This window comes from Lemur catta, chromosome 15, assembly GCF_020740605.2.
Source record: "Lemur catta isolate mLemCat1 chromosome 15, mLemCat1.pri, whole genome shotgun sequence".
Lineage (NCBI taxonomy): Eukaryota > Metazoa > Chordata > Mammalia > Primates > Lemuridae > Lemur > Lemur catta.
In genome coordinates this window covers 35,191,440-35,203,925 of record NC_059142.1, presented here as the reverse complement: position 1 = coordinate 35,203,925, position 12,486 = coordinate 35,191,440, and the positions used below count along the sequence as shown (strand labels likewise).

Sequence of the window (12,486 nt, the reverse complement as noted above, 5' to 3'; positions counted from 1 at the left end):
CCCTCGAGAAGGGCAGTCTCTGAACGAGGGAGCCAGGAGCTCAGGATGTCTTTGGCAGGCATGTCCAGCCCCGGCAGGATGCAATCCTTCAAGCTGGAATTCCGCCGTGTATTTGAGAGGGACCAAGGTGGGGGGTGGAGAGGAAGTCTTCAACAGACTCGCATCTCAGTCCAGGCCTCCTCTCTCCCTATCCAAGTCCATCCCAGTTTTGGGACCCTGGGGGGGCAGCAGGATCAGCCCACCCACCTCAACAGGGGCAGATTCTTCAATCCGTGCCCTGTTCGCACACACCTGCTTCCGCTGGCCGCACAGTTACAGAGAATCAGCCTTATGGGAAGAGACAGACCACTTCCTCTCTGACATTCCCCAGCACCTCTCTTCGGCTGCATCTGCGCAGGAGCCACCGGGAAAACTGAGGCCTGCCTTCGCCATCCGGCTGCGCGTGCCACCATCTGCCACCTGTGCTCCCCAGTCCGTCACACACACTGTCCTGCCTTTGTTCTGCCAATTGCCAGTGCCTAGGCCGAAGCTCCAGCAGCCCTCGGACCAGGACCCAGAGCGAGTCTGCGTAGGCACTTGGCAATTTTGGGGAGGGAGGTGGATAAAAAAGTAGGTGGGTGTGAGAAGAATGAAAGAGCTTCATCTGATAGAGTAATTAGAGATCTGAAGTGATTTTACTTTTATTTCCTTCACGTTAAGCCAATCATGAGATTTCACAGTGATTTCTGGGTGGGGGCAGAAGGAGGTGGCTTTAAGCATCATCAGGGCTGTGGCCCCGCTGGCCTGAGGAGGCACAGGCAGGGTGGGTCCTCCCTCACTGGGGCAGCTGCAGGAGCACGGACTGCCCCGCCGGCAGGTAGGTGATGTTCCGAGAGCGTGCCAGCTGGTATGCAATGTCCTCTGCGGCTTCCAGCTTGCGCAGCTCGATCAGGCCGTCCCCCGCGGTGGCCAGAGAGTTGGCGATCAGCTCAGCTGCTTTGGAGTCGCCCTCGGCAGAGATGATGGCCGCCTTTTTCTGCTGCTCAGCCTGGAAGAGTGGAGGTGGAGAAAGTCTAAGATACAAACCTCAGGGCCAGGTGACAGCCCAGAAACACCTTTTCTAGAAAGGTGTCCTCACTGGTTGCTGAAGGCACCCTGGGAACTTAACTCCGGCCCCTGATGGCATCGGCAAGCATACTGCCACCAGTCAGTCCTCCTCTTCCCTTTAACACCCACTTCTCACCGTCACAGGGACACATTTCTGTTGGCTGTATAAACATGTCTTATTTCAAAGTCCTCATTAACATTAATAGCTATCTAATCCCGCCACCCTACTCTGAGCCAGGAGGATCCGAGGCCAAAGAAAACAGGAGAAAAAGAAAAGGGGGATCGATCCTCAGGTTCATCTTTCCCTCCAGTCTCGAGTCATGGCAACTTTCCTCAAAGCCAGGACAGCTAAGCAAGAGCAGCATGCATTTGGGACTCTCCCTCAAGGTGCCTGTGAACCGGCATGGTTCCTGACCAGGGACCCAGGTGCCTAGAGAGAGATCTCTGAGGCTTGCTCTAGCTATATCAATAGGATGACATCTCTCCGCAATGTGTGACTTTCAGAAGTGTGAGAGGAGGATACAGTATCAAGCCTCTCTGAAATTAACACACAACTTTGAAACTGCCAGGCTCTTTTTGTTTGCTCAACAAATATTTATTGTGCACTTAGTATCACCAGCCACGGTTCTAGACTTATTAAAAGCTCTGGAATTATGGCAGGTACAAACTCTGTTTACACAGACTTTACATTCTCCAAAATTAAATCTATCCCCCTTTTCCTTGTTTATTTTTTGCTGTCTCCCCCTCCACACCACCAGTGGAGAGCAAGAAATAAATACATCTTTGCAAATACAAGGAAAATCAGGCTGCTATGCAAACAAACGGTGTCCTGCACACTCTTTGACACATCTGGATGGATTTAGCACCAAAAAAAAAAAACCTAGTGACGAAAGCACATCTGGCTTGTTTAATCGTTTTTTGCTGTCAGCTTTCACTATGTAACCGCGGTTAAAAATGACTTCTTGGTGAAGCTGAAAATATTCCAGCAGAAACATTTTTATTTGTAGGAGACTGTTTTTGATCTTAGGGAAGTGGAAGAAAAATTACTGTTCGGTGACTTAGGAACGTCTAACTCCACATATCCCTGACTAGCCCCCATAGGCTCTGGAACCAATTGCAGGAGTACGGTTCCTCCAATCCCTTTCTGATTATCTCGGAAGAAGAGATGACAGATGATGGATTTCCAGGCCACCCAGCGAACAGGGAAGCAGAGCACAAGAGAAGGGGAAAGAGAGGCTCCTGCAATCTGGTTGAACGCTCACCTTTTCCACCACGAATCTGGCCCTCTCTGCTTCCTGCTGAGCCACCTGTTTGGCTTCCACCGCTTCTGTGAACTCCTTCCCAAAGGTCAGATGCGTCTAGGGGGAGAGAGTGAGCACAAGATGAGGCGGGGTGATTGCTTAGACAGCACTGCTGGGAGGCCTCCCCAGCCGCGGGAAGGAAGAGGCCAGGAATGGCTCTAGCAGCTGGAGGCATCCGTGAGGCTGCAACACCCTTCCACCCCCACATCCTCGTCCAAACTGAGTTTACACCCCAGAACCCTTGGCTGCCCAAACTGCTCCTGTACGTCACTCTGTCATCCTCAGTGTGGTGATCTCATGTAGAAAATGGCACCTGGGGCTTTTGATGGAGCCCACGGCATCGGAAGTATCTACTCAGTCGACCACTTCCCCAGAGGAGGAGAACTGTGGGTTCCAGGACCCCCCACTACTAACTAATGCTCTCCCAAGGTCCTTTGCTGCCCTGTTCAAAGGCCCTAGAGAGGCCAGATGGAAAACTGAGCCCCTGAGAGTGGGGAATGCAGCTGGTTCCCAGGGATCCAAGAGCCTGATCCTCTCCGCTTATGGATTAACCAGTCCACTCCTTCCTACGGCAGCTCCACCACTGAACAGGAAGAGGACGAGAAAAGGTGGAATGCAGATGATGGTGTTCCCGGTGTGAGTGGTTCTGGCAAAAGGTTTAAAAGAAAAAGAAGGCAGGTAAAGCCATTGGTCAGGGTGAGGATTTAATATCCATCGACCTCCCCTAATCACATAAATGAGACTTGGCTGAAGGGACTGTCTCTAAAGATGGCACAAACAATGGGAACAGATCTCAGAACTCCTGACACACAGCCTAGAGCAATCTACTTACTCGTCCAACTTTTTAGTGAAAAAGAGAAAAGAAAGGGAAGAAGAGCATTGGTTTTGCCATCACATTCTATTTGTTTCACTTCTTCCTCCACCCTCCCAATCTCTGCTTTTAAAAAATATAAGCAGCCCCCAACTTCCCCTGAAGAGTGAAGCCTGGTCCTGCTGTCTTCCAGAATTTTTAACACTCCTAACTCTTAAACTGCAGGTGTCCTACTTTGCCTGATCCATTTCTGGACTCTTCTTCAAAGTTTGGGTAAGAAAATATGATCCTGAGAAGTGAAAAATGAAATGGATAATGAAGGAATAAAATTTCTTTCTGAAAGGGGCAGCCAAGGGCAGCAAATTCCCCAGGAAATCTCATTTTCTTTGCACACCTCTCAGATATGGTTTCTTGTGGTCAGCCCGCGTTTCCCCACAATGGCGTATGTGGTTAAAGTCCAGTAAAATGCCAAGTTTCTTCCTGGGTGTTTACTTAGTGTTTCTTTACAGCCCAGGCGCTCAGGTTAACAATAAGTGGGGGAGCCCTGAGGGGTGGTGCTTGCCAGAGGAGCCGAAGGGCTGCAGCCTGGCATCTTGCCAGCAGAGGGAGCCCCAAGTCTCCCAGATTTGAGCAACATGAGCAAAGCGGAGCAGTGCCCTCCGGGTCAGCATCGGGTGTCACAGAGTGTGACTGTTTAAACAGCTGCACAGACGCTGGGCGGGAAGTGGGGCCTTTCCCCAGTGATGCACAGGAGAGCTGAACAGGAAACACTTCACCTCACTGCCCGGACAAAAATCACTCCCAGTGATTTTTCCCAGAGAATCTGGAAACACGACCCCTTCCCCTCACCCTCCTCAACCTGAAATGCTATCCTGCCTGTATTGCTTTCTGTCTGAGTTATGACATCCAATGTCATGTAAATACACAGACCATAAGGTCTCAAGAGGCTAGCTTATGCCTCAGAGATGTCCCCTGCCCCCTCTACACCAGGCCTTGGGGAACAGGACCATTCATTTACACTCTATCACCTTTCACTGGGGGTGCTCGGAACTCACTTCATGGAACTTCAGACTGCAAGTGTTAGGACGCTCCCAGGGGCCACGCTGGGAGGCCTGAGCTACGGAGAAAGACTACCTGAGCTGCTCTCTGTCCCTACCAGGCAGTTTCTTCCTGTGTCAAACGAGAGTTAACACGATATCACTTTCTGGGGAACTTTGGGGAACACTCACAGTTTGGATGTAGCGGCCACGGACCATCTGGGCATGCCCAGAGGTCATATGAAAAATGTGTGGGGCAGAGGGGAGTTAAAAGAACCCACGACCAAAAACAAACTCAAGGAAACTGCCTCATACCATCAACAAGTTTCCATGTTTTCAAGTCTCACATCCTGAACGTGGAAGGCAGAACCTAATGGTGTCTACCCAGAAATGGAGCCAGGCACCTCAACAAGAACCGCAGCCCTTCCCCTCGGGCTCCCCAAGGATCTTACCAAGGACACGTCATCCAGGATGAGCCCAAAGGTTGCCGCTCGCTCCGTAAGGTCATCGCTCACCTGCCTGGAGACCAGCTCTCTCTGGGTGATTAGTTCTCCTGCATCAAAGCGAGCCTGGTTTCAAAGGGAAGGGCAGAAAAGTAGGTCAGGTTAATGAGGGAGCAGAAAAGGAACCGGGAAACTAACAGCCACATCCCGACCAACCCACTGCCAAGCTCTTCCTGCCACCCAGCAACTGTTTGGGGACGTGCTCTGTGCTCGAGGCCGAGGGCCCTGCTCACTCACCACCACTGACTTGAGGATCTCTGTAGTGATGGACGGCAGCACGCGCTCGTCGTAGTCCTCTCCGATGCTGGTGAAGATGCGAGGAAGCTGGCTAGCAACAGGCCGGAAGAGGATGCGCAGCGTGATGTTGACATTCTGTAAATCTTTGGGCAGGGGACAAACACTGGAGTTAGAGGCAAATTTGCTGATTATAAGGCCCTAGAGAGCAAGCAGAGGGTATGCCTGGCTTTCTTGGTGGAGACCCTAACAGAACATCACACAGTTAGGAACTTCTTTCTTTCTTTTTTTTGTGACGGGGTGTCCTTCTGTTGCCCAGACTAGAGTATAGGAGCGACTTGATCATAGCTCACTGCAACCTCAAACTCCTGGGCTCCAGTGATCCTCCTGCCTCAGCCTCCTGAGTAGCTGGGACTATAGGCTCACACCATGATGCCTGGCTAATTTTTCTAGTTTTAGTAAAAACGAGGTCTCGCTCTTGCTCAGGCTGGTCTCCAACTCCTGACCTCGAGCGATCCACCCGCCTCGGCCTCCCAGAATGCTAGGATTACAGGCGTGAGCCACCGTGCCCGGCCTGAGTTTATTTTCTTTTTTTTTTTGAGACAGAGTGTCGCTTTGTTGCCCAGGCTAGAGTGAGTGCCGTGGCGTCAGCCTATGAGCTTATTTTCTTATCTATGAGAATGAGGATGATTTCATCTGCCTTCCAGGCCTTGCAGGAATGTTGGGGCAAAGTGCAGGAGAAAAGAGATATAAAAGCACTGTCAGATGTGTGACAGACATAAGGTGTGATCAGACTCATCTATAGTCTGTTTCTGATTCCTTGGCCCAGTCAAAGGACCCAGGGAGAGAATGACACCTTGCCCTGAACACTTGAGGCCTACTCGGAGCTGACGCACTGTCCCAGCTTGCTCACAGTCACCAAAAAGATGGACCAAGTGCCCACGAGATAGAGCCCTGAACCCGGCCGGCACCAAGAAAGGTGGGAAATGTACTAATATATGTAAGTCCCTAATCTCTCGATGTTCCTATCTACTGAAATAGGTACATATTTTAGAAATAGGTACATTATATATTGTTAGAACAATTACAAGATAGCACAGAAAAAAAAAATCCCAAAGAGTTAGGAAGTTTAGAAGTAGGCATTTAAGTTAAATTTTATGTTTCTCCATGATTTTATTTCCTCTTTTGCAACAGGCAAGCCAGACTCTTTACAGGAAGCTGCTGCTTCCCCCCGACCAGGAACTACAGAACAGATTTACCAACTCACTCGTCCCTCTCTTCTCTGCCCGACACACTTCTCACTCTGCAAGGCCCAGCTCAGATGTCCTTTCCTCACACGAGCCTTCCCAGCACCTATGGGAGTCAGCTGCTCTCTTCCGTGCTCCCCTAGCACTCCACGTGACCTTGGCTCTGGTATCCACCCCATTCTACCGTCACTGCTTGTTCGCACGTCTGTCTTCCTGGCTAGCCTGAGCTCCTTAAACACTCCTGTTTTAGTCTCCTTTGAACTATCCTCACTCTCCAACCCAGCACAAAGCCTGGTGCAATCATGGTAAGCAAACATCTGCTGAGGAAATGGCAATGAAGGCATTAACTATTACCAAGATAAGAAACCAATGTCCACAACCTTGTCCTCTCTGTGTGTAGAAAAGTCACTCCTTGACCACACCTGCTATTCTATTTACTGCCTGGATGGGGGAGAATGGTGATGGCAAATCATTTTAGGCTACGACTGGCAACCCAGTGGAGCATCACAGACGCCAGGAGGGTGCTCTCAGGGCCGTGGGCCTCAGCCCGTGGGGTGACAATGCAGGGTGTGCACTGCTGGATCACAGGCCATGGAAACAAGCCAAAGGCTAAGTCAGCTACAGAGGCAGACAGGAGACTGGTTTACATATTCATGCTGGGGAACAAAAGCTGATGGGAAGGGTTAACCAAGGGGGCAAAAGCCACAATTAGATTTCTTTAAAATAAGATTATGTAACTCTTTTTTTTTTTTCCTTTTGAGACAGAGTCTCGCTCTGTTGCCCATGCTCGAGTGCCATGGCATCAGTCTAGCTCGCAGCAACCTCAAACTCCTGGGCTTAAGCAATCCTACTGCCTCAGCCTCCAAGGTAGCTGGGACTACAGGCATGCGCCACCATGCCCGGCTAATTTTTTCTATGTATATTTTTAGTTGTCCGGCTAATTTCTTTTTATTTTTAGTAGAGACGGGGTTTTGCTCTTGCTCAGGCTGGTCTCAAACTCCTGACCTCGAGCGATCCTCTCGCCTCAGCCTCCCAGAGTGCTAGGATTACAGGCATGAGCCACCATGCCTGGCCAGATTATGTAACTCTTAAGATGTACCTTAAGAGGCATATTTCTCTAAATGTGTACTGTTGTTTGTGTGTGTACCTTAAGTAGGCATTTCTTTCTAACAATCCATATAAAGCTCTCCAGGGTAAACATGGTACCAATTCTTTTTCTTTCTTTCTTTTTTTTTTTTTAGAGACAGGGTTTCACTCTGTCACCCAGGCTGCAGTGCTCAGGCCTGATCATAGCTCACAGGCTCACAGCAGCCTCAAACTCCCGGGCTCAAGCGATCTTCCTGCCTCAGCCTCCTGAGTAGCTGGTACTACAGATGCATGCCACCACACTTGGCTCATTTTCTCATTTTTTTTTTTTACACAGACAGGGTCTCACTATGTTGCCCAGGCTTCCCCGGCCTGCTAGCAATTCTTATGATGTACAGCTGAACCTCTTTTGGATTCTGGTGTCCCATAGATGCTTCTGGACCTGATGAAAGAGCAGAGCACCCCTTCCACACTCCCTACTCTACCTGACCCACGGGAAGGACTCACCTTTGCTACCAGTGATCACTGGCACGTTACGTGGTCGAGAGCGGCAGTCAAAGATAATTGGTTTCTGTACCCATGGGATAAGAAAGTGAGTCCCTTCCCCTACCACAATGTCCTGCACTCCACGGAATCGGTCAAAGATGACAGCTCTGTGCCCAGCATCCACTAGGAAGGAAGGAAAATGACAGGTCAGAAAAATGCCCTCATCCTTTAACCAAAGGGATCATGTCTTTGAAAGAGAGCTGGTGCTTTCTGTTCACTGAAGTCTCCCTTCTCTTACTGTCTTCCCGAATGTCTGGTCTCAGGAGACTTCTAAACAGCTACAAAATTAAGCAATCACTTCCTATCGCACTTATCTCCCCAAGGGCTTTACTAATAGACTATATTACTTCGCATCCTTTCTCCTTGAAAGAACTGGCTGTTAATCTTCTGATTGACCATCCCATCCCCAAACTCCCACCAACGCATTTCCAGGAGTCACCTCCCAAAACTCCTAAAACTCAACTCAACTTCACTGTTACCCCATGTCTATCCTGGCTCCAATTTAACCCAGTGCTCCAAGAAGCAGCAATCCTCAACACAGGAATCTTAAACTTTGGAAATTCCCACTCTTTCTTCCTAATAGTTTGGTTTCTCTACAATTTGAAAGGGTCACAGAGCTTTCTTATTGATTCAGAGAGAAATTTAGTGACGGCCAACTACCATCTCGTTGTGCAGATGTGGCCAAAAGGATCAAAGTACTCTAAATATGTGTCATGCAAGCCAAGCAGGCTTTTCTAATCAGCTGCCCCTCTGGACTTTATAGTTAGGCCAATATCTTCACTCTGCAAGTAATCCTCCTCGTCAGCCACACACCAGGCAGGTCCATCTACTGCTGCTTTGTGGCAGTGAACGACATAGAATGTCAGAGTTGGAGGGGGACTTAAGAGATAAACTAGTTCAATCCCACTGCTTGACCAATGAGGAAGCTGAGGCCCAGAGAGGGGGAAGCAACTTGCCTAAGGCCACACAGTAAAGTAAAACAAAAGCCAGCTTAACCCCCTGCTACCCTGTAAAAGCTGGGTAATGCATCTCAAAGATATCATCTGAAACCACCCAGCTTCAGCAGAGCAAAAACTCCTGCTCAGGACAAGGTCACTCCAGCAGGTCTAGAACCTTTGCTGAGTTATTCCACACACAAGCAGAAGAGAACAAATGAGATCTCCATTTCAGCTAGCCAATGAAATCCTGACACTCTGCTGCAGCGTTTAGGTGGTGCGACATCACTTCAAACTGACAAGAGCAGCTAGAAACATCCAACCAGCAGTTGGGCTGAGAGGCTCTTTTTGAGTAAAAGCTCTGAGTGAATCGATGGCTAAAAGGACAGGGGCCCTGATAACAATGCAACCGTACGGTATAGGATGGCAGTAGGTGAGCCTGTAGGCCACAAACACATCCACAGACAGCAGCTACCAACAGGAGCGTCACATGGGCTTTGCAGACAATCAGAAATCTTCCCACAAAGGACAGTGACTACCCCCCTCCCCCCAGTAACTCACCATTATACAAGGCAGAGTTCACCACGCCTCCTGCAACCGCCAAGGCCAGGCCGAACTTGCCAATGGACTCAAACACTTTGGCAGCCATGATTCCTTCTGTTGGACCCACTCACACCTAAGGGGGTAAAAACAAAACAGAATAAAACAATTGGACCCCAATTCCTCAGAGAAAGCCCTCTCTGAGGCATAACATTCACATATTAAGCTATTTATTTCCCTGCTCCTGAAAGCTCTAAATCATTCACTGAAAAATACCTTATAAATTACACCCTACGGCTTGGAAAGTGTAGTATCAATTCCTCTGCTTTTTTTCTTTTTCAGTTCTTTCTTTCTTAACCACTTAAAGAAAGGGCACTTGTTCAATAATGGAAACAAGGCATGGGCTTGATATCCACAGGGCACTTACTTGCACCATACTAACTCACCCTCTCATTTCCTAGACAAGTAGGCCCTAAGAAACAGGCTGTGTGGGAGGTTCAGTGCAATTTTGGTTTAAAAAATAATTCAAAGAATGTGCTACATGGTGATGCCAACAACAAAAATAACAGTAACAGCTAACAATTGTAGCAGGCAGTCTTCCAGTAAGCATTTATTTACTCCTTGCAATTACCCTATGAAGTAGGTTACTACAGACAAGGAAACTGAGGCACACAGAGAGGTTACATGAGAAGCCAAAATCACACAGTTACTAAGTGGCAGGATCACAATTAGAACCCAGAGGTCTAATTCTAGCAGGCACAGCTTAATCCTCACCATACTGGTTTCTCAACATCACGTATTAAGAATGACTTGTTATCATGGAAGCAGGAGCTGGATGACATTCTGGGACCAAGATAACAGAATCAATTCGGCAGAAAGACTCTGAAACCACTCCAGCATTTCACTTTTTAATGCCCCACCCCGACGTGGTGGTTCGCTACAGACTCCTTCCCAGACTTCAACTCCTGAGAATACCTTGATCTCTCCCCGTGCATTTAAACCTCCCTTCTCTGAGGCTAGGGCACTCAACCCTTTCCATTTCTAATAGCTTCTGGATCGTTCCCCACCCTGCCCCCATACACACCTCCCTTACTCTGCGCAATCCCTGGCTCGTCCCAGGCTCAGTCCCTTTTCCCCTCTCCAACAAGGTGGACTCATGCACGCACTCTACTTGCCCAAAGTGCACAGGGCGGGGAGGAAGAGGGCTGCAGAGAGGCCCGATACAGGCCTCAGCCACCCACCATTCTCACCTGCTTCCACTCTGACCTCCACATGAATTCCCCAGCCACACATGCTGCGCGTGCGCCGCGCAGGTACGCCCCTTTTCCGCCCTCCTTCTAAGATCCACGCCTCTGATTGGCGGGAAGCAGCGCTGTGAGTTCTGGGAAGGGTGGCTTGCGGCCTTACCCCGATTCCGTGACTGTTAATAGATGAACTACAATTCCCGAAAGGCCATGCGGCGGTTGGCTTGCGCAGGAAAGCCTTTTCTCTTTGGTGGTAACCGCTGAGATGTTGCCGCAAAGCCTTTAGGGGGCTGTAGTTCCTTGTGGATAAATGCACGTGCCTATGTGGTACCGATGCGAAAACCTCTGGAAAATGAGCTTTAGGGACCTGGGAAAGAGGGGATGGGCGTCCAGCCGGTGGCAGAAATGAGCAGGGGAAGGTTTGTGACTGATGGAAGAGGACGGGTGGGCACTTGGGAGAAAATGTGATGAAATAGCTGGTGGCCTGAGAATCCTTGAGGGAAGCCAAGGGCCATCTTTTTTTCCGAAGCCGTTTTTGGAAACGCCCTTAGTCTGGAGAGGTTGATTACCAGAGCCAGAGAGAACCTTAGAAACCATTTGTACTAGAAAACTGAGGCCAACAGAGAGGAAATGATTCATTCAGAGTCATGCACGGAGTGAGCAAAGGGCTCTGCTTAGAGGCCAGTTCTGGACACAATTAAAAAAAAACATTTTACTTGGAAAAGTTGCAAGAACAGTACAAAGAACACATGTATAGGCTGGGTGCGGTGGCTCAGGCCTGTAAGCCTAGCACTCTGGGAGGCCGAGGCGGGAGGATCACTTGAGGTCAAGAGTTCGAGACCAGCCTGAGCAAGAGCGAGACCCTGTCTCTACTAAAAATAGAAAAAATTAGCTGGGCCTGGTGACATGCACCTGTAGTCCTAGCTACTGGGGAGGCTGAGGCAGGAGGATTGCTTTGAGCCCCATTGTTTAAAATTGCTGTGAGCTAGGCTGAGGCCATGGTACTCTACTGGGCAACAGAGCGAGACTCTGTCTCAAAACAACAACAACAACCCCCCCCCCAAAAAAACCAAAAACAAAAAACACACATGTATATCCTTTACTCAAATTCACATATTGTTAACAGTTTGCTCCAGCTCCATTTGCTTTATCATTTGTTTCCTCCTTGCCCCCTCCTTTCCCGTCTCCTTCTGTCCCCCTTCCTCGCCGCTTGTCAGAGAGAGACAGAGAGTGTGTGTGTGTGTGTGTGTGTGTGTGTGTGTGTGTGTGTGTATTTTCTAATAAGGACGTCCTTTTGCTTGAGTAAATGTAATCTATCCTCTGCATTCTAATTTTGTCAATTAACCCAATAACGAACTTTATAGCACCGCCTTCCAATATAGGATGCAGTCTAAGATAAAGTACATATTTATTTTTCGTGTCAGTTTAGTCTCCTTTAATCTGAAAAAGTTCCTCAGTCTTCCTTTTTCTTTTATTACATTAAAAAAAAATAAGATGCTTCTGGTTTTGGGTTTGTCTGATATTTCTTCATTATTAGATTCAAGTTTTGTTCTTAGCTAGGATACTACCTAAATGATGTATGGACACTGAATTTTAATGAAATCAGGCCTGTTTCTGGATTCTACAAGGATTGGATTTTTTCAGCTTTTCCCTGCAATTCTTTTCCTTTTTTTTTTTTTTTTTTGAGACAGAGTCTTGATCTGTTGCTGAGTACAGTGCCGTGGCATCAGCCTAGCCCACAGCAACCTCAAACTCCTGGCTCAAGTGATCCTCCTGCCTCAGCCTCCCGAGTGGCTGGGACTACAGGTGTGTGCCACGATGCCTGGCTGTCCCTGCATTTCTCTCCTCTCTGTCCGCCTTCTTTGTTCCCACTTGAGACAATCAAATGACCAAAGATCTCCATGGCAGCATTCCTC

General features: G+C 48.8%; 1 protein-coding gene across 2 annotated transcripts; it reads right to left on the bottom strand.

Annotated features, from left to right (window-relative positions):
- Positions 1-655: 655 nt before the first annotated feature.
- On the bottom strand, positions 656-10,663 carry PHB1 (prohibitin 1). Of its 2 annotated transcripts, none has more exons than XM_045526237.1 (7): positions 10,577-10,663; positions 9,348-9,462; positions 7,813-7,974; positions 4,976-5,118; positions 4,688-4,804; positions 2,349-2,444; positions 656-1,027 (listed from the first exon to the last, which is right to left on the bottom strand). In XM_045526237.1, the coding sequence occupies exons 2-7, from the start codon at positions 9,433-9,435 to the stop codon at positions 815-817; spliced, it is 819 nt and encodes a 272-aa protein (XP_045382193.1). In that variant the 5' UTR covers positions 9,436-9,462; positions 10,577-10,663; the 3' UTR covers positions 656-814. The 2 variants fall into 2 exon arrangements, with proteins under 2 accessions (XP_045382193.1, XP_045382194.1); XM_045526238.1 differs by lacking the exon at positions 10,577-10,663 and adding an exon at positions 10,411-10,546.
- Between the last annotated feature and the right edge of the window lie 1,823 nt (positions 10,664-12,486).